This window comes from Canis lupus, chromosome 31 (genome assembly GCF_048164855.1).
Source record: "Canis lupus baileyi chromosome 31, mCanLup2.hap1, whole genome shotgun sequence".
Lineage (NCBI taxonomy): Eukaryota > Metazoa > Chordata > Mammalia > Carnivora > Canidae > Canis > Canis lupus.
In genome coordinates, this window is record NC_132868.1 from 4,571,999 (window position 1) to 4,599,247 (window position 27,249).

A 27,249-nucleotide genomic window follows, 5' to 3' on the forward strand; every position below is an offset into this window, starting at 1 on the left:
CATTTTGCATGGTTGTTTTCTTGGAAGATATACTGAAGGATTCAATGAGTGTCTTTTCATGAATATAAAGAAAAATTGGGGCCCCTGGGTGGCTCAATTGTTTAAGCATCTGCCTTTGGCTCAGGTCATGATCTTAGGGTCCTGGGATCAAGCCCCGCATTAGGCCCCCTGCTCAGGGGGAGTCTGCTTCTCCCTCTCCCTCTGCCATTCCCAGTCCTGCTCACTTACTCTTTCTCTCTCTCTCTCCTTCTCTCAAATGAATAAATAAAAACATTTAAAAAAATAAATACAAAAAATAATAAATAAATAAATAAATAAATAAATAAATAAATAAATACAAAATAAAAGAAAGAAAAATTAGGCTATTGTTAAATAAAAGAATGGATTGATGGAGTTTTTACATTCCCATAAAATCTAGATTCAAATTTAAAATACTTGTATGTAATTGTAAGACCATAAGAGATTGAACACTTAATGGATCTATACCAAACGTTCACCTATAATAATTATTATAAAGAAGGGAACAATAGCCACTGAAAAATCTAGTTATTCTCTCTTGGTAAATTCAGCTGAATTTGATCAGAACAAAACAAAATAAGCCAATTATATATAAACATGCAGAGTTTTAATATTTGGGAGAATTGCTTTTATAATTCTCTTGAGGAAAATAGGGCTAACAAAAAGTAGATTTATTGTGTGATTTATAAAGGGCAGAATAGTTTTTCAACATTCTAATCGGTTTGAACTTAATCTATACATAATTTATTGTTATATTATTCATATATTCATGAAATTAGTAAGTTGATTTAAGAATTTCCAGTTTATATTTGACCATATAATTAAATCTTAATATTAAATTCAGATATCTTTCAAAAAAAATTTTTTAAATTTTTATTTACTTATGGTAGTCACACAGAGAGAGAGAGAGAGAGAGAGAAGCAGAGACACAGGCAGAGGGAGAAGCAGGCTCCATGCACTGGGAGCCCGACGTGGGATTCGATCCCAGGTCTCCAGGACCATGCCCTGGGCCAAAGGCAGGCGCTAAACTGCTGCGCCACCCAGGGATCCCTCAGATTTCTTTCAAAAGTTGTATGTGATTAATACTTGAACTTTTGCCAGACTAACTATAAACACTGTTTTTGAAAGGAATTCATAAAATTAATCAAGAATACTGAAATTGTTTGTCCTACAATATCACTTCTAGAAATCTGTTCAAAGACAATAATCAAAATTTTATAAAGCTATTTATTACAGATATATATATATATATATAAAATGAATAACATTCATTGAAATAAACATATAAACATATAACTGAGGCAGCCCAGGTGGCTCAGCGGTTTAGTGCCACCTTCAGCCCAGGGCCTGATCCTGGAGACCCGGGATCGAGTCCCACATCGGGCTCCCTGCATGGAGCCTGCTTCTCCCTCTGCCTGTGTCTCTGTCTCTGTCTCTCTCTCTCTCTGTGTCTCTCATGAATAAATAAATAAATAAAATCTTAAAAAAAAACACATATAACCGAAATAAATTGGAAATAAATTAAATGATCAAGATAAGGTAAATTTTAAATGTTATAGTATATCCACAGGGCTTGATATGTAACCATTATAAATTATTTCTTCAGGGAATAAAGACTGCAAGAAATGCTGACAAAAGTGGCAAGTAAAAAAAAGCAGTATGATTTTAATTTTGAAAACTATAAAATAAAACAAATATATGGAAAATATAAAATTAAAAAATATACAAAATATAAAACAAAAACCAATAAAAAATAAAATATATAAAATAAAAAATAAATACATGCAATGAAATGTTCACAATGATTGCCTTTGACTTTATAGGACAAAAAGTGATTTTATTTTATTTTTTTTACCTTTACTGAACTTATAAATCTTTACCATACATATGTAGTACTTTTATTTCTTTTTAAAAAACTAAGTAATCAAAAGAACCTGGATCAGAAGGTACCTAAAAAAATGTCATCCCTGACAAGTTTGGGATAAAACCAGATTAGAAAACCACATGGGCCTATTTGCTACTGCAATTTTTATGTCAGATATTTAAAGATGAAAAAAAGCATAAGGTAATTAGGGCCCAGAATTATGTTAATGGAAGCACATATTGGAGAAAATATCTTAATAGTCACATTAAGTGATGATTAAGGGAGAAGACAGTTTGAATTATGGACTTTCCTCCAGACAAGATAATGGAGCTGAGCTCTTGCCCAACAACATCCCTGAGGTCAGCTAGAGATGATTCTGATCCCCCATCAGAGATCTGAACAATTTTCCTTGTTTTAATTGTAAATATAATGAGCTCAGTAATAAAATGGCTCAATGAGTAGTTTTTACATTTGTATCGATTCTGTTCTACGCAACAGAAATTATACATTGCAAGCTTATCCATGGTTGTAAGAAAAATTCTAAAATGTCCCCAGTTTATTCATTATTAATGCTATGACAGATTTCAGTAACAAAACTAATTACCAGACATGATCCTAGTGTAATATTTTTTAAACTTTGCCTCCAAGAAAAATTATCATCCTTAAAAAAAAGTCAATGTAATTATAATACGTTATGTTATCAGCTCTTGAGATGAACAAAAATATCCTTCTGAGTCCAAAACTCTGTGTTTCTGACAACTATTTAGATATTTTTAGATATTTATCTATTAGATATAGATATTTTCTATAAAGTTTATCTTTTCATGAAAAACAATTATGGACAAATATATATTCTCCCTTTACAAGATTATAAACACATTGTACTTGTTTGTATGTGGATGTGCTCTGTATGTAAAAGCTGAAATGTAGTTTGACAAGTTTGTAGATAATAGAGCTTCAAGAATAACTTTGTCCATACTATCCAGAAGTTAAATTTTAATTTTTGGAGGATATATCTGTGTATATGTTCCTAAGGTGTACTTTATCATTATTATACAACAATATACATATTGGCCCTCTAACATCGTTCTAACATTGAATATCAGTAGATGTATTTTATAACATTGGTATTGTGAGCATTTCCAAATACTAGTTGCAAATCAAAATACACTTTAGTGTTTCACTTTCTGATTACAAGGCTAGATTATTTCTCTGTTGTTCTCATTTGGGAATTCCCAAAAATTAGCATGTTCTTATCCAATAATAGTATAGAATTTGGAAAAACATTTATTTTCTTGCTCAGAGCTTTTCATAGGGGTTCCAATATTCTCAAGGTGTCTTTTTGATAGTTTCTAAAACCTGTACACTAGGTTGTAACATATCTCAGTTAAAGCCCTGTGGTGCCAGGTAACTAGGAAAGGAGAAATTGAGCTTGAGGAGAATAAAAATCTACACAATTTATTTTAAAGTTTGAGAGAAGTCACAGCGCTGATTGCAGAGAATTTTCCTGCAGCAAACAAAGCTTCTCCATCCACTAGAACAGTTGCAAAGTCACTATTTAGTATGCAATGAAATTAACGAAAGAATAAAAAAAGAAGGGGAATATGTTAGATTGAGCAAATAGTCATCTAAACACTGTTTCTACTTGAACCTTAACAGTGGAATCTTTGAAGTGTTAGTTTGCTGAGAACAGTATGGTTTATGGCACCTGTCCCAGCATAAGTCTTGATAGATGCCCCCATTTAGTCTTTCTCTCTCAAAAAAATTCCCAGTTTGGACCATAAATTAAACTATTTATGGGGAATTATTCACTTTCACTTATATCTTCTTCCATGGAGCCTATGAACAAGATCTTAAGGGAATAAAAGGGGGAAAAAATGTTTGACTTCTCCTTTTCGGCTAATGAGGGTGCCACAGAACTTCTGACTAACTCATGGACAGAACTCACAGACCCTCACTGCAATTGGTACAGTCTGTGAGGATTCCCTACCCCAGCCATTCCCGAAGAGTCCTCTGTACAGTCTGCGACAGTCCCTATGAAATGATTTGATGCCAATTTGAGTATATTGGTTGGTGACTGGAATAAGCATCATATGGCTTCCCTTTGAGGTTCAACAGTTTAAAAATACGGAGCTGGCTGCAGAGACCCGAGAACCTATGCCTTGCATCTCAGGCTTGGCTAGCAGAGGACTTGAGACTTCATTTGGGGCTGGTTGCTTTTTCTATCAGGTCAATTCCATGTGTGGAAAGGGCCTGTCTGCTCCAGTTGTAGATACACACCAACCGTACTGGTGTGACTTACATCTCAACATCAACATTAGGTATTTCATTCGAAACTATTTTAAGTCCTTGAATGTGTGTAATATTTAGGTGCAATCACTTTTTAGCAGTGATGTTCATTTCCTCTGGGGAAAGGAATCAACAATAAAGAGAAGAATTACGTGTAGATTAGACTTTCATAAAAGAGGCATATCCCTTAAGCAGGACCATGCGCTGTGTCTCTTATAAAGTTAAAATTGAATCATTTCTTTTGGAAAGAACTAAATCATGTTTTACTAGACGCTGATTAAATCATCTGATCTCAACTGGGCAGTGTAGTCAGGACGTCAGAGATGCATCATTCATCTTGAATGTGAGACTTTCCAAACATTCTCCCTTTTGAAATGCTAGATCACTAAGATTAACTGTTGTGGTCATTCTTGGTAGTGACTTCTTCTCACATTCTTTAAACCATGTAACCCAGAATCCTTTATCAGGGGTGATTGTGAAGATAGGTACTACACATTTTTAGCTTAGGACCATATGTTTTTCTCAACAGCACGGGTAGTTCATATATGAGAACTTGGAAACTCCCAAACTCCTCCCGGACCCTCTCCCAGAAGCACACCCTGTCCCCCCGTGCCCACCCCGTATTCACTGGGGCACCACCTCGTATTTTCACTCCTGAACTCCCAGTCTCCAGAAGAGTACCTCATACCTTACGGACACCCATACCTATTTGTTGATTGATTGAATTAATTAATTAATTAATTAATTAAATGGAAAAAACAACATAATTGAAAGTCCTTTTGCCATCGTACCGTCTCGATGAGAATCTGCCTTTACCAAACCGAGAGCCCGTTGAGAAGAGCCACCCAGTCTTGAACATCTGGTCCAGCTGGAGGCAGCTGGCTAGTTTCAGATCCTCTCAATGTTCCGTCATGGCCCGTCCACAGGGTCTTCCTTTGTTGACACACAAGCCCTGGGGTCATGGACTTGAGGCCCTGCAGAACAACCTGTACTGAACCTGCAAGGAGCACACGAGTACTGGGTCTGACAAGGCCACGCTTGAGATGCTTTCGTGAAGATACTCATGGGACATTCTTGCCACCATCTTCTTTAATCAGGCCATTCTGTCACTCAGAAACCTCCAATGGCACCCAAGGTTTTCCAGAGCAAATGCCAAACATTGGCCCTTGGGGTCACTCACCAATTGGGTCCAATTATCATCTGGAACCATCTCCTACTAAACTCCTTCTTTTCCTTCTAGAAGGTACCTCCTTTACTCCAGGCTCACCAAGATATGGTCTTTGCTCCAGACCTATGCTTGGGTTCACACTCCTGTTTTATTTACCGTCAAACTCTCTTTCCCCCACTGCACCCAGTCCCAAAACCAAATCACCCTCCCACTATTTGTTTATCAAAATTGTCCTCAGCCTGTGTAGTCTGGTTCCCATGCTGTCTCTTCGGGTATTTCCGTGGTCTCCTCTGTCACACGCAGTCCTCTCCAACACTGTGCTTCTGATGACTTGGCACTCACAGCAAGCCTGTGCTCGCCACGGAGTCCAGTGCATCTTGAGGGCAGGACTGCTGGTTGTCCTCTCTCCAGTGCCTGGCACAGTGGTATGCACAGATGGGGCACACAGGTGAGGCCAGATGATCATGAATGTCTTAAGTCCACTTGATTTCTTTTGCAAAAAAATGAGAATTACTGTCATGAATACACAGGGCTCCTGAAACCGAGTTCAATAAGACAAAGCAGTTAATTGGCTCAGTATTCAAAGGGATAAAATACATAATAATTCAGGAAATTTTGCTCTTGCATACATTGACAAGGGCATTGTTGGGTTTTTAGAGTGCTTCAGTATTTCCAGTTGGCACGCCAGAACATTTCTTACAAAGTGGTGGGTTTGTTTCAAAATATTAGGAAAATACGTGGCTTCAAGCATGCATAGGTTTAGTATAGTAGGCCAACCCTTATTTTTAGATATCCATCATTTCCATTTGTAATTTAACATTTGAAGGCATGAGTAATGAGCTAAAATAAAATACAATGAAATTAATTGAGGTGCTGTAGGTATTTAATTTGTATTACATTTATCTTTCAATTTATAAGGAACTCAATACCAGGAAAACTAAAAGAGCTTAAAAGCAATCATTTGTGTCACTTTGAAAGTGCCCACAAAAAAATAATGGTTGAGATTTTGTCAAACTCCATTTTCTAAATAAAATAGCTTATGTTGTAACCTTTGATTTGCGATGAAGGGACAGAAGGTTTACAAATGTTTCATTCCTTTTTATAAACTCATCAAACGTAAGGAAAATTGAATGTACACTTTTGGAGAGGGATTGACCATTGCAGTCTTCTGAATTCTAAATAAAGGAAAAAAGGAGGTATAGGTAAAAAATATATATATATTTTAAAATAGTGTGCACACTGAGCCACAAAGTGTTGTTAGTAAGCATAATCTCTAAAATCTGTTATTTTCTCTCTTCCAATAACAAATTGCATTTGTCAGTTTTGACATTATACATCAGATTCAGGGCTTAGTCCTTCTAACTCAGGCTTTGCTCTCATAAACATGCCTGACTAGAGATTATTTGCTCTTCCTTGATTACTTCCAGGGTGGTGAGCTTCCTCTCTCTCTGGGAATAAAATTCAACTCATATAGCTCTAATTATAGAAAGATCTTTATAATGAGTGAATATCTCTGCTATTCACCTGTGGCCTTTTGGTCCTGTTCCTGCAAGTCGTCAGCAGCATTCGTTCCTGAAGGGTGGGCACTCTGTCTTGGAAGTGGTTGGTTCTCCTGCCTCACCAACACCCACAAGGAGCTCAAGAGAGAGAGCAGGTTTTCTCTCACCTGCACGGACCCGCCCTTCACGTACTTGAAGGCACTCCACTCTCTCCTGCAGGCCTCTGTGTCCTACTCTGCTTCTCTCGACTCCCCTCCTGCTGTACACTCGTAACTGTCTGCTCACCCTCATCATTATGCACATACTAAAACCCCCCTTAGTAAGTAAGCACTCAGGAAGCCAGGAAATGTGAACATTTCACTCCCAGGGAATTTGAGAGCAAGACCTGCTCTCCCAAACAAATCTGGACCAGAAAAAAAAGTCCTATAAAAAAATTATTCTGTCCCTAAAATTATTTGAATTACAGGACTTGAGAAAATAAGGTTGATTGACATACTAGCTGAATGTATGATTGGAAACTAATATTCACACTCTAAATACTGTTAGATCTGTGATGTGGGGTTGCACAGTAACTCAACTATGAATACTCCTCAAGTAGAACAGGAGTTGGCAAATTGCATCCTGAGAGCCAAATCTGCCCTGCTGCCTGTTTTTGTAAATAAAGTTTTATGGAACACAGTCAGGCCTGTTGGTTCAGGTGTTGTCTAGAAGGGCTCCTGCACTAGAGTACCACAGGTGAGTAACTGCAGCAGAGACCTCATTGCCCACGAAGTCTAAAACAGCTGCCCTTTACAGAAAAAATTTGCCAACCCCTAAATTGAAGATCCACCAAAATAGACATTCCTCTCGTAACATCGGATAGCACAGATATTTCTGTAGTGAAATAAATATCTCATTTTAGATTAGTATTGGAGAAAGGCAAACTCTAGCATGTTATTAGTTATTGACTGTGTGTGTCTGTTACACCTGTACATGATATATTTTCTATAGTTATTCAGTTGGAGTAGATTATATACGTTCCTTAGGGAATTTGCTTTTTCCTTTCACACGCACAGACAACATTTTTGAACCAGGAATATGAAAATCATTATCTTCCCAATTGCTGATGCTGTAGGTAGCTGTTTTCTAGCATTTAATTATGAAAAAAATTAAACATATAAGGTGCCTGGGTGGCTCAGTAGGTTAAGTGTCCTACTTTTGATTTCAGCTCAGGTCATGATCTCAGAGTCCTGAGATCAAGCCTGAGTCGGGCTCCATGCTGAGCTCCACACTGAGCATGGAACTTGCTTGAGATTTTCACTCTCTTTCAAAAAAAAGAAAAGAAAAAGAAGAAAGAAAAGTTGAATTTTACAGTGAACATCCATATGTCCACTACCTACCTCCTACTGCTAAGAGTTTGATATACTTGATTAATCACATGTGTTTATCTATGTGTCACATTATGTGTCAAATGCTATTTGTCATTTAACAAATATTACTTGTTGATTCATTTCAAAAAAATCACAGACATCAATGCACCTCCTTCCCAAATACTTCAGCATGTGTATCAATAACTAGAGTTTAATATTTATTTCTAGTTCCTATTTTTTTCCTTTTGAAGTATAACATGTACACAAGGAAATACACAAATTTTAAAGGCACCATTCAGCATGTTTAATAAAGGAACGAGATGGTAACCCAAACCTCTATCATGATACAGACATTGCCCATCGCCCCAGGAAGCTAATCATGCCTGTTCCCTGCAGACCTCACCCCTGCTCTCTCACAGACAACTACAGCTATTTGGGGTTTTTTTCTCCCATAAACTAGTTTTGCCTACTTGGGATTCCATATTAAATGGAACCAAGAGTATGTGTCATCTGCTGTCTTTTCTCATTGAACAGGAAGCTTTTGGATTAATCGTGCTGCTGAATATATGAATAGTGCTTTTCGTTCACTGTTTAGCAGCATCCCTTGTATAAATACAACACAGCTTACATACCCACTCTCCTCTTGGTGAGCATTTGGGCTCTTTCCTGTTTGGGGCCATTATAAATAAAGCTGCCAAGAACATTCCTGTACAAGTCTTTTTGTATATGTATGTTTTGTATTTCTGGGGAAGAAAGGTATCTAGGATTGAAATCACTGGATCATTGAATAGGCGCGTGTTTAGTTTTATAAGAAGCTGTCTGAGTCTCCAGGGCTGCATGCTCTTTCTGCTGAGCCAGCCAGGCAGCCCTCCCAGGATCTCCGTTTAGTTTAAATTGACCCTACCCTCATCCCTCCATTTCACCACCACCACAGCAAGGGAAGAAGCATTTCTCTAGCTGAATTACATTCTGCAGAGCTTAGCTATAGTGTTGTCTAGAAATGTTTAGCTGACTTAAATAAGTTATTGATTTTTATTTTTCTTTCATCTTTAGCTCCTGTTAGACATTTGCTATGTCAATACTCCCGTGGGATTCGCCTCCATTTTCCTATTCAGTTCACTCCCATCATTTCTTTCAAGATCAGGGTCAAATCACGTTTCTACCTAGATACCTTCCTTGGTGAAGTTCACTTTTTTTTCTTTACAAAATATATGCCATCATAGGCCCAATGGTTGCCAGCTTATAATACTTTCTGTGGTACTTGCTATTAAGTTTTAGTTTTATACATCATTTCCATGGCAAACTGTATTTTTTCCCAAGGTAACAGGCCCTAAATATTTTACTTCTTTTTAAAGCTCACCTCCAAACTCATGGCTTGGAGCCTAGCTGGTGTGTATTCACTTTATTTCATTGAAGAATGAAATAAAATAGAAGATTAATTTACCCAGGATACAACAAAGCAGGTAGTAAACTAACCCTGTTTCTTTTACTTTTTTTTTTTTTTCAAGATTATTTATTTTCGAGAGCATGCACAAGTGAGCTGGGGGAGGGACAGAGGGAGAGAAAGAATTTTGAAGCAGACTTTGTGCTGAAAGCAGAGAGCCCAATGCAGGGTTCTCTCCCAGGACCCCCAAATCATGGCCTGAACCCAAATCAAGAGCTGACCACTTAGCCGAGGGCACCATCCAGGCACCCCACCCTGTTTCTTTCTCTTCAAAACAAAATGCAGAAATATGTTACCCCTTTTAAATTTAAGAGTTAATCATTAGATTAGTTTCCTTTACTACTGTTGACTGACAAGAAGATTGCTGTGCTCTATATATTGTTAGGGTTTAACCTTTAACAAGCTAGCCTAAACTTTAGTGGCTCTAACATTAAATACCATCTTACCTACTGCAGGTCAAGAATGGAGGCAGGGTTCATCTGGGTGGTTCTTCTGCTGCATGCAGCATTAACAGAGGTTATCTCCTGTACTATCTCGGCTCAGAAGGAAGGTTCAAGAAGTCTTTACTTCATGGCTAGCTCTGACTTCCACACAGCAGGATTGTCACCAAGCAGTGAAACTTCTTATATAGAGGCAGACCTCCAAAAGGGAGCATTCTATCTGTGGGGATGTAGATGTCTTAAGACCCAGGCTAAAGAAGTTTGAAAGTTACAAAGAATCATTTTAATGATTTTACTGCATTTTTTATGCTCTATGCAGATCATGGACAGTCCAGAATCAAGGGAAGGGATGTAAAGAGATCTCCCTTCTCAGTGGATGAAGTGCCTGAATTTGTGGCTGTGATCCCTCACATGCATTCCTGACATGTATATTTAGTTTAACTTGCTAGATTTGTTGAAGGATGATTAGCTGTTACATTGGCTCTGGAGGGTATTAGTCTTAGAGCTAGGGGCTCGCCCTCTCTGTAGACTTACAGTACTTTTTAGCTGAAGTCTCCTCTGAGAGCTCTTTGTCAGTTTTTACCTCAGCCTGCAGAGCGCAAGCTTGGGAGGCGTGAGCAATGCAATGTGTTCCACCAAAAGAGGGCTCAGGACAAAAAGAAGAAATTTCATAAAAATCCTCTCCGAAATGACATAAGCTCAGTAAAGAAGAGCTGTCTAATACTCTTTTGTGTAATATAAAGTTGTTTCTACTCACCAATTCTCAATAGGTGGTGTATGTTTATTATCATTTTTTTCAAGTAATGATGATAACTTTCAAGGAGCCAGGCACATTAAACTGCTCAACCCCAGTGAAATAGGCAGCCCAAATTTATAGCATGACAGGATAGAGTTCTTGACTGAACCTCAGAAGGGGAGAAAATAAGTTTGACCCCATGCTTATTTTATTTTTCTAATTTTTATTTAAATTCTAGTTAGTTAACATACAGTGCTATTTTAGCTTCAAGAGTACAGTATAGTATTTCAACATTCCCGTACATCACTGGGTGCTCATCACAAGTGCCCTCACTAGTTCCCATCACCTGTTTTCCCCACTGCCCCCCACCTCCCCTCTGATAACCATCAGTTTGTTCTCTGTAGTTAAGAGTCTGTTTCTTGATTTGTTTCTCTCTCTTCACTCTTTCCTCTACTTGTTTGTTTTTAAAATTCCATATATGAGTGAAATCATGTGGTATTTGTCTTTCTCTGACTTATTTTGCTTAGCATAATACTCTTTAGCTCCATCCATGTCATTACAAACGGCAAGATTTCTCCCTAAAATTTACATTTTCCTATGTTATTCCTAAGGTAAAATGTTGGCATTTCTGTTCTCCATTCTCTCCTCCTTTCACTTTTTAAAAAAGATTTTATTTATTTAAATGTTTCTTTATTTGAGAGAGCACACATGCATAATCAGGGGGAGGAAGAGGGAAAGAATCCCAAGCAGCCTCCATGCTGGCTGAATACTGGACTCAATATTACAACCCCAAGATCATGACCAAAACTGAAACCAAGAGTAGAATACCTAACCCACTGAGCCACCCAGGTGCCCCTCATCATGTCCCTTTTTAAATGCTTTTGGAAAAATCTATACAAAATGCCAAGGTCTAGTTTCTGTGTGGCATTTTCTGCGAGAGGAGCTCATTAGAATAATTTATCAGGGGCTCATATGCCTTAGAAATGGGTCCAATAGGAACTGAACCAACACCACCAACTCATTTCATTTACACCATTAAGCACATTAGGTGATGAAGATTTTGTCAGTTCCCCTCTTGCCAGACAAAACCAACAAATTAAAAGTGAAGGATGTCCTCACTGCCTATGAATTTCCTGAGCTTCTCCATCGAGGCTCCCTCTGGAGTCCTGATTTGCCCTATTGCCTTAAACCAACATGTGAGCATCAGAAGTAGACCAGGGACATGCTAATGACAACTGTCACTGATGAGTTCTGATTTATCTGTGTGTAATTGTCCCCAATTAGAAACCACTGGGAACACATCATAGGACGTTTATAAGTGAAAACAGTGTTTCATTTAACAGGAAGCTTGAGTGAATGAAATATGATCATGGGCTTAATTAAGAAGAGGAAAATTAGTTGCTCAAGTCTGTAGGATGAACAGAATTGAACAATTAAAAACAGATATTATTATATAGTGATGTAAGATGTAGTGCTATTTGAAAAAGAAAGATTTTCCATAGAAATGTCCATACCACATACTCATCCCTATCCCCCCCCCCAGAAGCATAATTTGGCCCACTGTGGCCTTTTTTGAATCAAGATACATACTGAACTTGGGGCACCTGGGTGGCTCAATCAGTTAAGCATCTGCTGTTGGCTCAAGGCATGATCCCAGGGTCCTGGAATTGAGCCCCACATTGGGCTCCCTGCCCAGTGGGGAGTCTGCTGCTCCCTCTGCTTGTGTTCTCTCCCTCACTCACTCTGTGTCTCAAATAAATAAATAAAATATTTTTAAAAAGATATATAGTGAACTTAAGAAAAAATGGTAATATATAAATTTAGGCATATAAAAATATAATTAAAGCTTTATTGTTTGTATAAAAAAGATTTATCATCGTGCACCACTAAATAATACGTGCTTTGATAATTTTATATATAGGGTAATAGCTGATTAGTGATTGTTTTTATTCCAATTGAGGTTGTACAAAACAGAACACTCAGTAGATTACTTATTCCACTGATGTTTTATGATAGAAATATAATAAAAGAGTTCTAGTCCCTTATTGTCACAGTGCGATTTTAAAGAAGAGAAAATTCAGTGAAACAAATAAAAGGACACTTAGAATATGAAGTGGAAGTCCTGGCTTGAACTAACTGTGCTGATCTTCATTTATGAACAAATGTTTTATGAATGCCAGGCAAAGATCTTTATACTGTGGAATACAGAGATGAATTCTGTTTGGCTTCTTGTCCTCCAGGAGTCCACAGTCTAGCAAAGTATTAAAAACAAGTCATTGTAGGGACACCTGGGTGGCTCAGTGGTTGAACGTCTGCCTTGGCTCAGGGCGTTATCTGAGGTCCTGGGATCGAGTCCCCCATCGGGCTTCCTGCATGGAGTCTGCTTCTCCCTCTGTCTGTGTCTCTGCCTCTCTCTGTGTGTCTCTCATGTACAAATAACTAAAATCTTTTTAAAAAAGTCATTGTAGTGTGTTTTGACGAGTAATAAGGCTGTTTTGGGGTCTCAGACGACACAGAGCCTCACTCAGCCTGGACATCTGAAGCAGGTGGCTGAGGCTGGGTCCTCAGGTGGGACAAGAGGATCCTCACAAACCAAGCAGGTGCTGCAAAGGAGCCTGGTTTCATCTCCTAGGCAATGGGAAAGCGCTGAAGGCTTCCGAATTAGGAGTTCCACGCCCAGCGTCCTGCTCCAGGACGCTGATTGCAGGGCCCAGCGGATACTTGACAGGAGCAAGAAGAGACTGCAGGCAGGGAGTAGAGCAGCTAGGGGTGGAGTGAGTTGGAGGGGAGGGAGGGAAGGGTTGGAGGATACCCTGTTTGTGTCTAGGACCTTCGCGTGTATTTCCATTTCACCCCCACCATAGCCATTTGTGGTAGCTCATGTTTAGAGTCAGCTGTATAATCTGCAACCATCAGTGCACAATGAAAACGCGGAGTTGTTGTTTAAAAAGCAGGGGGTGGGGATCCCTGGGTGGCGCAGCGGTTTGGCGCCCGCCTTTGGCCCAGGGCGCGATCCTGGAGACCCGGGATCGAATCCCACGTCGGGCTCCCGGTGCATGGAGCCTGCTTCTCCCTCTGCCTGTGTCTCTGCCCCCCCCCCCGTGCCTATCATGAATAATAAATAAATAAATAAATAAATAAATAAATAAATAAATAAATAAATAAAAAAAATAAAAAGCAGGGGGTGGAATGCCATTAAAGGTGCAACAGACACTAAAGCGTTTTCCTTTCTCCCACGTGCCCTGGCTCGCTCTCCTGCCTCTCGCGCTCGCTCTCCGCATCACGTCATCTCTAATTTACTATGTAATGCCATCCTAAGTAAAGAAAAATCAAAACTTTAAACTATTGGCACAAATTTTACCATGTATCTCGATACTGTGCGATGCCAGATTTAAATGCCAATACAGGAGCGCCTGAGTTGTGCGCAGAGTCGTGGACGTGATGCGGGTCGCCCTCAGAGCCCGCACCTGCGTGGAACTTCGTCCCCGCTGCGCGGCGGGGACCCTGCACGAATCCACCCTGCTGGGCGGATCCACCTTCTGCTTGCACCCGTCCTACCGGCGTGGCCTGACTGAAGAGTGAGGGAAGGCTAAAGAAAGCAGCAGTGCGGCTGCCTGGCTTTGCGCGGACCCCCAGGCCCAGGAAAGCGTGCGGGCGGCCGCCCCTGTTCTGGGTTCCTAGGGCCTCACCGCACCTGCCTTCCGAGCAAGCCCTGGCTCCGCGGGCCAGCGCGGTCTTCGCGGGCGGCGGCGCTCCCGGCCCTCGCGGCCACAGGCCCCCCGCCCGCCCCCCGCCTGGAGGCCTGCGCCCCCCCATCCCCATCCCGCCTGGAGGCCTGCAGCCCCCCCCCCCCGCCTGGAGCTCCCCCCGCCCCCGGCACGGCTGGGCCCAGGGGGGCACGGCGAGCGCCCCGGGGTGGGGCAGCCGCTCGCTGCGGACTCGGCCTCCCGCATCCCGCCCGCTGGCAGAACACAGGCTCCGGGGGCCTCCGAGCTTGGGACAGGCCGTGACGTGAGGCCCGCCCTGCGCAGGTCATCCCGGCGCCCGGAGGGGACGGCGGTTGCCCAGGGACTGACTGCGCCCGGCCGCCTCGGGCTGTGCGGACCCCGTGGTGCCGCGAACCAAACGTCAGTCAGTGACCCTCTGAGGGAACAGCTGGGCCCCTGCGCTCCAGGTGGCGGCCGCCGCGGGCTGGCGCGGGGGAGAAGGATGGCACCGCGGCCACTGCTACAAGGGCAGGTGGAAACGTAAGGCCGAGGAGCAGGGAGGCCGGGCTCTGCGGACGGAAGGCTCCTCGGAGAAGCCTTCAGGAGCAGGGGGACGATCCTGGCTCAACTGACCCAGCGGGGCTCATGCGCAAGGCCGCCCGCTGGGAAAGGTGGGAAGGGAGACCCCAGCAGAGGGGGCGTCTCCATCAAGCATGGGGATGCGGGGCAACTGACTTAGCAGGATTCCTGCGCAAACCGGACTCCGCAAGGGACCCGATGAGAGCCTGCAACCGCAGCTGGGCAGAAGGGGCGCTCACAGGAGCCTGACTGAAGTCTGATCACGGAGAGAATCTTCGTCCTGGGGAAGCCGCACCGGCCCCTCAGGCGCAGAGCTCCTTACAGCACCAGGAAAGAACACGAAAGCTCCAACTGTAGAAACCGTAAAGGGAGTGGGTGTCGAGGCACATTCATACCGGAGAATGGATAGGTAGATGCTAAGGGTCTCAGGAACGATGTGGGGGAAGATATTCTTTAAATATCTTAGGAACATTAATAGATATTTCGATTCATGGATTTTAAAATTGTTTTATACGTTTGGCAGGTGGCACAGTTGTTTAGTGAGATCTCACATTCAAAATGCTCAGTCTTTCTTAAAAAGGAGACTCAGGACAATTAAAGGCGCACCTTGTGTCGGTAAGACAGGGAGACGATGGGGATGCTGGTCCAGCTTTTCAGTTTCAAACCTCAGATAGTGCCAGAAAGAAGGCAACTTTTAATGTATGATTTTTCCCTTACCACAACAAATAGGGAAAGCAACACACAGATGTAACCAAGGAAACCAATTTTCAGGAGTCGGGATGGTGGGTAGGGGGTTGTGGAAGCAGACTGGCACTGGGGTAGCTCCCCTGCGAATTAGCAGGAGGAGCAGGAGCCTGCCTGCCAGGTGCAAGCCTAACTTTAATGAATATGCTTCCAGAGAGCCAATGAGTTGTATCATGTGAGGTCTCTTGGACTCACGTAGAATGCATTAAGACTTGTATTTTGCTTCAGGACTGTAAGCCAAAGTACCATTTTTAATTTTCCCCAAAAGCATATGGCAATGGAAGTGAATACAGGGGCCTGATGAGCAGGGAGCTTAGATACAATGGATGAATTTTCATTCAGAAGCAGCCCAACTCCTTGCATCTGATTGGCAGTGGGCAGTATGATTGCTGTATTATGCTCCAGGGATAATGCCTTCATTCACAGAACAAAGCCCAGGGCAGAGTCACTAGAGTTCTGCCTACTGGGAATGAAGAACAAAAAGGGTAATCAGAAGTTCGCAGTGGTTTCTTCCCCTCCCCCCACCCCTGTTTCTTCCTTCTCTCTTTTGTTCCATCCTTCCATTTCCTTTACTCCACTCTTCCCAAGGTCCTTTTAATTCTAGTTTAATTATTATATGGGAATAAATGAATAGCATATTGCATGTAGAGAAAACAGGGAAAAGTGTACCAAACCGTACCCCACTATTTTTTAACCTTTTTATTTTGAAATGATTATAGATTCATGGGAAGTCACAAAATAAAATACAGAGACATATCTTACAATTCTCCCAGTTTCCATCAATGCAGCATCTCTGCTGTACCTGTGTACGACAATAGCACGACCGGGAAATTGCCATTGGTACACTCCCGGATCTCCCCAGTTTTACATGCACTCCTGTGTGTGTGTGTGTGTGTGTGTGTGTGTGTTTACTTTAGTTCAGTGGAGTCTTATCACATCAGAGCTTTGTGGGACTACCACCACAAGACGCAGGATGATTCCAGCACGCTACGGCCTCCTGCTTCCCCTTGGCGCTCAGAAGCCCTGGCAACCCCTGACTTCTCCAGGCCTGTAATTTTGTTATCTCAAGAATGTTATCTTTTTCACTCAGCGTGATTCCCTTGAGATCCCTCCAAACTGTCGTTTTGTACATCTATCAATAGTCCATTTCTTCTCATTGCTACATCCCTACTTCCCTCTCCTTGGTATGGATATATTAGCTTGTTTCACCATTCACCTGTTGCAGAACATTTGGTTGTTTCTAGTTTGGGGCATTTATGGATAAACTATCAACATTTGTGTACCCATTAAACATTGAACTGAAGTGAATTAACTTCAGTTAATCACAATGTTTAATGTTCAATTAAACATTGAAATGAAGTTTTAAAAACTGCTACTGCTCATAAGGAAGTAAAGGTCTATAATACCAGGAGAGTTGTTCACAAACATTATAGGATTTCTGCCCTCTAAGGACACTGAAATTGAAACTTATTTTTAAAATCATCTGCTGCTACCCAAGGACAGAAAACAGAAGATTGAGACTTCTCTTTTCTGTGAAACAGGCATGGTTATTTGCATAAATTTCCATTAAATGTCTAAGAGGTGTTAGCTTCACTTATATTAATAAAATCATATCACTTTCCGTCAAATTCAGTACTCAGGGTTTGACTTTTCTGTAATAGACAACACACCCATGGAGCAAGAACAGGTGAAAGAATACCTGAAACGAACCAGTGCATTTATTTATTTATTTATTTTAGGATTTTATTTATTTATTTGACAGAGAGAGTGAGAGCACAAGCAAGGGGAGCACAGGCAGAGGGAGAGGGAGAAGCAGGCTCCTCGCTAAGCAGGGAGCCCGATGTGGGGCTCAATCCAAGGACCCCAAGATAATGACCTGAGCTGAAGGCAGACACTTAACCGACTGAGCCACCCAGGTCCCCCAAATCTGTGCATTTTAGAAAAACAGGAGTGAGGGACACTCCCCACACGATCTCACATATGATCCCAAGAAGCTAGGAAAACATAAAGTTGAGCCGTCTTTTGTCCAGAGACATCCCCACAGCTCAGGAGCTCCCTTCACTGAGAAGACCCTAACAACAGAGATCATTCTAGGGGAAAGACTGAAACTTGGAGCATCCGAGAACCTTCATATACGTACCACCTCCGTTGGCAAACAAACCCACTGCTCTTCTCTTTTCCTGCCTACGAAATCAGTTATTAATGATCAAATTGCAAAATGCACTCAAGATCCATGAGTGAAACCTTCAGATTCATCTAAGACCGAACCAGGAGTTGCAAGGAACACCCAAGGAGATTATTAACATAACAATGTATAATGCAGTAGTATACACTTAGTACACAAACTGCATAAACTATTCGGTTTCTGGTAGTCTGGAAGGCATTTCCAAATATTACAAGATCTCAGAGTCATTTAATTAACCATATCCCTAGTCATCTGCGATTACAATTTACTACTTTCCAGTTTATGGAATGATCACAGACAAAAATATTACAATAACTTTATTGTATAAAATGGCTGGCATTCAGGGATTTTGCTTCAACTACTGCAAAATTCTGATGTGCTAGTATGAGCATTTAAAAAAATGCCTAGCTCAGGCGTGAGAAATCTCACAGAAAACTACAGAGGAAGATATATAACATGAGAATTTTCTAGTTTATAATTTACAAATTGTTCCTTCTTCTGGTATTGAATTTTATACACAGTGTGTCTCTTGTAATATAACTGCAATCAACTCCAAAACTAGAAAAGCATTCGAAGAAGAGAAACTTGAGAGTATGTCTTTCCCATGGTAAGAGCTTGACTTTGTGTAGATAGCACGTTGAGGGTGTTGAGCCGAGGGCTAATTATTTGTGGTTGCTAGAAACTGGAGTATGTATTTTGAAGGAATTAAAACAAAACAGAATTCATGTTAGTCCCCTGTTGTGTGGCTCTGGCTGGCCAGCGCACAAACCTGACATTGTCCTGATACCCTGTGATAAACACTGTGACCGTGTGTATCCAGGCTACGGCATGAGAGCCGCTACCACTCTGCCAATATCAGTTGTTTGGATAATTTGTCAGTCACCAGCTCCACCAAAATTAACTTAGGAATATGAATTTTCCCTGCCTCAAATAAAAAGAAACTAATAATAGTAATTTGGGTCTGATTTATTTTCTTCCAAGGTTTTGAAAATAACTAATGGGCTTTATGGTTTTTGACTATGGCAAGAACAGTAGCAGGTGTCAGCAGAGGCTTCTGCGCAGGACTGATGGGAAAGCCTATGGTTCAAAAGGGAATCATGTTTCTTTGGAAATCGCAGACCCCCTCTTTTTCTTCACAATGTTAGTGTAGAAAAACATAAAAGACGGACAATTTGAATCGTGCAAAGCTTATAGCATACGGGTGTGCTGGTATTTATTGGTCCCTAGCACGGACAACTAGAATTGCATATGGCACATCTATCGAACTTTCAGTTCTGAGTTGGCTGTGCTCTCTCAGCCTTCGGTTCTGCATGTGATAATGAGGGCTTACTTTGTTTTTTAATGCCTCCTATGCTCCTGCACTGTTCTGTGGTTTTACATACATAAGTTTTCATAATATCCCTATGGGAATTTCTAGTAAATCTCTAGTTTATAAACGGGGAAACTGAGGTTTAAATAGATTAAGTGGCATGCTCCAGGTCCTATGCACCTGTATGCAGTAGTGCCTTGGGCACACCTTTTCATGCAGTTCCCACACCCCTGTGGGACTGCAAAGTTCCAAGGAGCTGGCCCTGCGTCTCTTTGATCTGTATACGCAAAGCCACTGTGAGCGCTCACCAAGAATTTGTGGTGGCCCTATTTCCGTTTCTCCAGGACTCACTGTGACCAGCATCCTAGGCAGACACCACCGTGCCTGGGTATTGTCTTAATGCCCACTATTCTTATTTCCACAAGTCTGTTCCCCATTCTAACCCTCCCACAACAGCTGTAGTGGGCTTCAAAGGATAAAATAGAGTAAGCCATAACCTATAAGCCACAAAAACCATTTTAGCAATATATAATAGAATAAGAAGCAATTCCATATTTGCTCAAGACATGCCCAGGTTTTGATCACCTGATAAATAAACCACTTGATACGAACTAATTTATTCATTCTCAAAATGTCTCCACTTAGGCCCAGACAATTTTAGTACTTTGCCCAAAGTGTCCTAGACTGAAAGGAGCTGCACTGGATTCCAGGTTCAGGGAGTCTGGCTTGTGAGTCCACACACTTGGCCACTACACACAACAACGTCTTAGTTTGGGAGCTTTGTGGCCCCCTAACTATACATTGTAGCCCCATAAACATTTTTATAATGGCTGTAAAATCATATTTCTAACCAGAATAGGTAAAGCAGAAAGAGGATGTATGCTCTAATAATTAAAGAAAGAAACGTGCCAATGCATGGAGGAGAGATTAGAACATTCCCGTGGGAATATTCTACTGCTACGTATGGAGACCACAAGGCAGTAGACTGAAGGGAAATCTGTTCTGGGGGAAGCAGAGTTACTCACCAATCCTAATGAATACGGTCTGGGTGCAGTGCTTGAAGGTAGAAAGGCGCTGCCTATAGCACAGCTCCACAGGCGAGCACTTCTCAACATTTCTACTGAATATATTTCCATTATAATTGGGACTTTCGACTAAGGTTATTTTGTCTTGCAATCAGTGCCCCTTCTTGTGATGTGGCTGCATGCAAAACTATATGCCAAAAAGTATTTTTTGGTAGAGTACAATTTTAGGTCATACAGACATCATAAATATAAGGCCCTTTGTTCCCATGGACAAAAATCAAACATTAGTTCTGAAGCCATTTGCTGCACGCTAGTTTCTCCAGCTTGTGTTTTAGGTACTTTGCTTAATTTGAAAGCAGACTGACAAAAAACTCATAGCTGCTTACCTTTATTTCATTTTGAATCATATTGTGAGCAGTAATACACCACATGATACAGCATAGGGATCGATGCTCTGAGCATCGGAGAGCTGGAAAAGAAAATAAGAAAAGATATTTGTGCGAGTTCATGACAGACAGAGTAGCTCTAGTAATGTTTTGCTTTGTGTCTTTTCTTTTTTTTTTTTTTTTTTAAAGATTTATTTATTTATTTATTTATGATAGAGAATGAGACAGGCAGAGACACAGGCAGAGGGAGAAGCAGGCTCCATGCAGGGAGCCCAATGTGGGACTCGATCCTGGGTCTCCAGGATCAGGCCCTGGACCGAAGGCAGCGCTAAACCGCTGAGCCACCCGGGCTGCCCTGCTTTGTGTCTTTTCCTGACATTAAACAAACTCTGAACTTTCATATATATATGAAAGTAGCCTGCAGGTAAGATAAGAAAGAAGACTATCATGCTGGAAATGAGGAGGGTGAAAATCACTTCCCAAGGGTCTCAAAGGATGTTCTTCAGTTTAAACTAGATTTTCCCCCCAACATCATGCCTGCAGAACTTGGAAGTTATTGGCTGCTTACTTGAAATGTTTAAGCTCATATCAAAACATAGGAAAAGTGATCCTGTCACTTTTTTTCACATGGAAAATGGAGACAAAAGTAATTATAGCTCTAAATCCATTATTTCCCTCCACTTTTTGGACTTAGGCATTTCAGATTTTTTTGGCATTATTTGGATTTCAACTATGAGTGATTCTAACAATGATGGGGATATTGTGTAAAACTGAGTTACAAGGATTTACCTAAGCATTTAACTAAACATATTTCTGAATGTAAGAATCATGATGTTTTCCTATTCCCAGAATCTAAATTAATATTAACATTACCCCTCACTTTTCATGAAGTGAAATATTAAGGATAAAAGAGAAATTCCCTTTTTACCCTTTCTCAGGCATTTCTCTCTGTTCTTCCTCAGAGGCTACCACTGTCATGAATTTCGGTGCATTTTTAAATCTATGTTTATATGATTTTCCTCAATGGATAGATAGATAGTTGAAAAGCTAGTCTAAACCAAAGACTAACCTTTGTGTACATACATGTATTGATACACATTATTGTTTGGTCGGTGTTTTTTAAATTCACATAATCGGGATCATGTAATGCATATGTGAAATTTGCATTTTGAGAACCGCCACTCTATATTTTGCTTTTGAGAACCACCTATGTTGATACATTATGTATTTGGCTAATTTCTTTTAACTGCTGAATGGTGTTGATTCCATTTTTACATCCTATACGTAGGCAGTCATATTTGGCCATTCCCTATTACTGATCTCTCAGGTCATTGCCATTGTTTTGCTACTGCCAACAATAGGCATGAACACTCTTGTCCAGGTGTCCTGGGCAGAGGGGTGCAGGTTTCCCTGGAAGCTCTACCTACAAGCAGAATTACTGAGTGATGAGGCAACTGCATATAAAACATTACCAAGTATTGCCTCATTGCTCACCCAAGTGACTGATTTACTCTTTCCCGGGGCAGTGTATGAGAGTTCTTATTTCCCTACTTCCTCTCCAACACGTAATACGGTCAGACTTTCTAATTGTTTCACAGCCTGTGGCATATAAAGAATTGCCTTGTGTTTAGTTTATATTCTTTCAGTTGCTAATAGGTTTGAATCTCTTTTAATATGTTCAGTGACCACACATTCTTGATTTTTTTTCTTCAGTGCATCAGCTGTATGTATATTTATTGACCTCTCTTCTGTTTGACCTTTTAATCTTTATCTTAAAAAGATTTGTAGGAGTTATTTTAATGTTCTGGAAGCTAACCCTGTGTAAGTTACATGCATCGCAAATGTCTTCTCCCAGGATGTGATTTGCTTTTTCAACTTGGTTTATGGTGTTATGTTACGTTTTTGTTTTTAATCATATAGGAGTTTAATTTTGCTGTTACCGAATGTGTGAATAGAATGGTGGTTTAGAATGCGGCCTCTAGAACAGGATACCCAGGGTCATAATCCTACCTCCAGTGCTACTAGATGTGGGGCCTCCAGCAAGTTCTTGAACATTTTTTACCTCAGTTTCATTATCTGTAAATTGGGAATACAGTACCTGTCTCAAAACTGCTGTCATGAAAGTTAAATGTAAATCAGAATACTGCCTGGTATAAAGCGAGAACTATGTAAGTGTTAGCTGTTAGAATTTGTGCTTTTAATACATTGTTTTAAAAATTCTTTCTTAGCACTACTGATTTATATATATGTTTAAAGGTTAAATGTAAGGTAGCCTTCATTGTAATATGTATTTTTTGCATAAGAATTGGGTTTGGCGACTTGTACATAGTTATATTTAAATACTGACTAGTCTAAATTACATCTCTATTTTATTAAATTTAATTCTTTACAGGTTACTTCTATTTCAAGAAACAGCATTTTGGTAATAAAGCAAACTTTATTTTCCAAAATTTAACATGCTTAGAAATTCCAACTGCTTCAAAAATCACTTTTATATTATACTAAATTGAACAATAAAATTGGGAGAAAGTTCACCATGAGTAATTCCTAAACGGCTGAAATAATGTCTGAGACACAGGCATAATCTGTGTTTATCGGATGAATAGTTTGTTTGCTTTTTTAAAAAGCATCCACCCAAAAGCAGTTTTTAAGAGAAGGAATCAAGTGTATAAAATACACAATTGCATAGAATCTCTTGACAGAGCGAGTAAAGCATGCACTTAATGGAAATAAAATCCAAACCAGGTTTCTCTTGGGACTTCTATTTTCTATGATAGGTCATACTTTTTAATGCATTTTAACTGTGCTGAAGAAATCAGGAAACCTTTTAAATGATTAATGCTGTTTATCTGGCCAAAAGGAAGTTTCCTCTGCTTTGAGAGGATCGTTTCATATTCACTAGGAATGGTATTCTTTCAATTGTAATACAAAATGTCTCTTATTGTTTCTGTTACATCATAAAATGGAAACACTTTTGAAAGAAATGACCAAAAGGTAAATATTATATAAAACTGGCATGTGTAGTCTTACACATAAAATCACCCATTATTATTTTTTTTTAAATCACCCATTATTGTAGATGAGCAGATAGGTCTCACAGGATGAGTAAAAGCTGTCAGACCGCCTTATTTGTGTTAGAGTGACCCCAGACATTTTCTCCCAACGCTACACTGTGGAAATGGAAGACAGAGAAACAAGAAACACCTTGCAGCCTCAAATACTGCCACGTTTCTGTGTTACTCAGTGTGCCATTTAGTCTACAGAAACAAAGCCCCTCCAGCTCCAGAGTTCTCACACAACAGTGCTTTATTTCTCACTCATGCTGTGGCTTCTCTGGGCTGGCAGAAATCTTCTTCCCACCTACTCAGGGACCCATCTCAACAGGGACTAGGAGAGAAAGAGAGTGTGAGGATCTCATGCTGCCCTTCTGTGCTTGAGGCAGGAAGTGGCACTTGTCACTTCCCCTCACAGGCTTTTACGTGGCCCTCTCTGTACACCGCGGTGTAGGGTGTGCTCCTCGATGGCTGCAAGGAGAGCAGTAGCGAGTGCAGCCTCACCTTACTCTTACCGCTTCTGGTGGGAAGTCACTGGAGTGTGGTTCCCTTCATGACTTTTTATTGTGAGCTGGGAATATGAGCTTTGGAGTGGGACAAATTAGTTTGAATCACCGTTGAGCTCCTTATGATCCATGTGGTCGAGTTATTTAACAGCAATAACTCTTGATTGGCCATCTAATCAGAAGAGCATTGTGGTTGACGGGAATTAGCAGAGCCAAGGAAGACAGTAAGTACTTAGTAAGGGGCCTTACTGGTAAAAGGAATGCAGCGCCATAGAGATAGCAGTGAATCCGAGAGGGTGTAGCAAGAGGCCATTTTTATTATATCAGAAAAATATTGTATCATTTTCCTGGGGCTGCCATAACAAATTACCACAGCTGAGTGGCTTAAGACAAAAGAAATGCATTCTCTCACAGTTTCGGAAGCTGGAAGTTCAAAATCAAGGTATCAGAAGGGCTATGTTCCCTATGAAGGAGGGGGAAGAGGCAGGAAGATCATTCTTTACTTCTTCCGGGTTCTGATGGCTCCAGGAATTCTGTGATGGCTCCAGGCATCCTTTGGCTTGTAGATGCATAACTCCAATCTCTGCTTCCACTTTCATAAAACCTTCTCTTCTGTGTCTTTCTCCATTGCTATCTCTTAGAAGGACAGTTATCATGGGATTTAGGATGATCTCATCTGAAGATCTTTAACTTCATTACATCTGCAAAACTGCTTTTTTTCCAATAAGTAGCCATGTACAGTTTCTAGACATTTAAATGTGATCTTAGCTTTTGGGGGTGGGGGACACCATTCAGCTTACTACAAATATGAAAGCATCTTTTATTCCTATGTAGAATGCCACTTAGTAACTGAACATGCATGCAATTCTTAAAGCATTGACTTTAGGGTTACATTTCTGTTTTAAGTGTGAAACTTTCTAGTTATATGTTACCACTATATAGCACATACCTTTTTGATACAAGAAAAGTTGCATTGGATTAAATTTGTAAAGTTATCATTTCATGTATTATTTCTGCCTATAGTTTTCACCATTATGAAACCATTTTCCAGTTTACTAAAATGAATTGGTTGAGGAACAAGATACCCTGTAAAAGTCACATGTTTCTTGAAGGACTATCCTTGCATTCATGTATGTCAGCCATAGCTTTTTTGAACACTGATTTATACCAGAATTCCCTTTTCCTTGTCCCTCTGTAAATGCATTCAGAAGCCATCTCTGAGATACAGAGTAAAGGTCTAAAATCTAATTGCTGTTGTGCAACTGATGAGCTATTCACAGAAGCTGCTTGAGCAGAGTAAAGGTTTTAGTGAAATAAGTATAGAAAATCATTCTCAAAATGATACCTGTCAGTAATTAGCATCTAAATTTCATACCAATTATTGAAATATAAAAAAGGGGCATGTAGAAAGTATTTGCATTGATAATGAAAGAGTTATGCATATTCAGAAATTTTAAATTTATTTATCTATTTAATAAACCATTGAAAAGTAACCTATGTTGCCTCCATAGATGAATTCTGTACAATGTCTTTGGCATATCATGTATATGAACAACCTTTTCTACCTAGGTCATCTTATAAAATGTATTTTTGAAGTGAGAATTTGGAAACTGTATATTCAATCAGTGGTAAAGTGTTATACTTTTTAAATTACTTAATTTGAGCTAATAATCAGCTGAAAGGAACTGCTCATGTGATATGTCTGGAAGAGGGTATAGATTTATTGTATCTTTTTTATAATGAGAAAGGGGGTTATATCTTTCCTAGACTACCTTGTTACAAAGTCTGTATGAAACTAGTCACCCTCATATTTTAAAATAACTAAAATTGGGTAGAACTGCATCTACATAGAAGCTACTATAAGGGATGAGTATAATAGGTTGGGCTTTGCAAAAAAAAAAAAAAAAGGAGCTATTCTCTGAAAATTACTGAACAATGTCCATTTATAACATGCTAGTACCTGTGATTCAAAAGATATACATCAAATGGATTAGAGTTAAGATTGCATCAGAACAGGATCTCTTTTCTCAGGAGAAGAAAAATAAAAGAAATGCCATGGAGCCACCATTACTACTCTAATGCACCTCTGGCTCTTATAGTTTAGGGTTCTTGTTTGCTAACCAGTGCATTATACCTGTATATTCTCTTTTTTTTTACAGTTCAGCAGAAGAGCAGTTTCACTGGCAATCACAAGGTATTGTGAAACTTAACATTTTTTTCTACATTTTGTCTTTTTTTGATTAATTTTCTTGTGAACTTTAGAAAAAGACTGATAAAAATGAACATGATAGCACCTCGACACTAAAATCAAATGATGTTGTGATAGATCATGATTTCTTGAGAGTTAAATTCTCTCAATTCCTTAGAAATTTTTATCTTTTTCATGGATACATGGAATTGGCTCCCCTTGGCTTTTGATACTGGGTGACCAAGGATTACAATGTGAAATCTAATGAGAACTTCATGGAGGTAATGTCTTTGGTTAGGATACTTTTCATTATTAAAGAGTAGCCTAAAGTTTTAATCATAACAATATCATGTGTTTGTTCATCACTTGAAAATATTGTATTTCAGATGGTCAAAAAGACATTGAAGATGAACTTACAACAGGTCTTGAGCTGGTGGACTCCTGTATTAGATCACTTCAGGAATCAGGAATACTTGATCCACAGGATTATTCAACAGGTGAAAGTAAGTCAAATGACGATTATGCTTGAAGGCAATTAAAATATAAGAGTATGCCTTATTCTCATATAATTAACATAATGAGTCATATCTACTAGAACTTCAGCCTGTGTCTATACTTTTATCCATGTTACTCCACTCTCCTCAATTTCTTCCCACATTATCCCACCCCAACTCAACAGTAGATTACAAGCTCTCTTAAATCAGTAATTGACGTCTAGATTTCTCACCAATTACTGACATAGTGGATTCTCACCAATATT

General features: G+C 40.0%; 1 protein-coding gene and 1 long non-coding RNA gene across 6 annotated transcripts in view; one reads left to right on the forward strand and one right to left on the reverse strand.

Annotated features, from left to right (window-relative positions):
- CTNND2 (catenin delta 2) overlaps positions 1-27,249 on the forward strand; it is a 914,420-nt gene that overhangs the window by 466,663 nt on the left and 420,508 nt on the right. For all 5 annotated transcript variants that reach the window (XM_072807315.1, XM_072807318.1, XM_072807317.1 and 2 more), the window contains 2 exons: positions 26,461-26,495; positions 26,876-26,992. In XM_072807315.1, the coding sequence (XP_072663416.1) occupies positions 26,461-26,495; positions 26,876-26,992 (152 nt within the window). The remainder of the gene's footprint in view (positions 1-26,460; positions 26,496-26,875; positions 26,993-27,249) is intronic.
- Positions 4,813-10,917, reverse strand: LOC140621901 (uncharacterized). The gene is made up of 3 exons (XR_012021632.1): positions 10,078-10,917; positions 6,389-6,514; positions 4,813-5,829 (listed from the first exon to the last, which is right to left on the reverse strand). It is a non-coding gene; the product is annotated as an uncharacterized lncRNA (long non-coding RNA).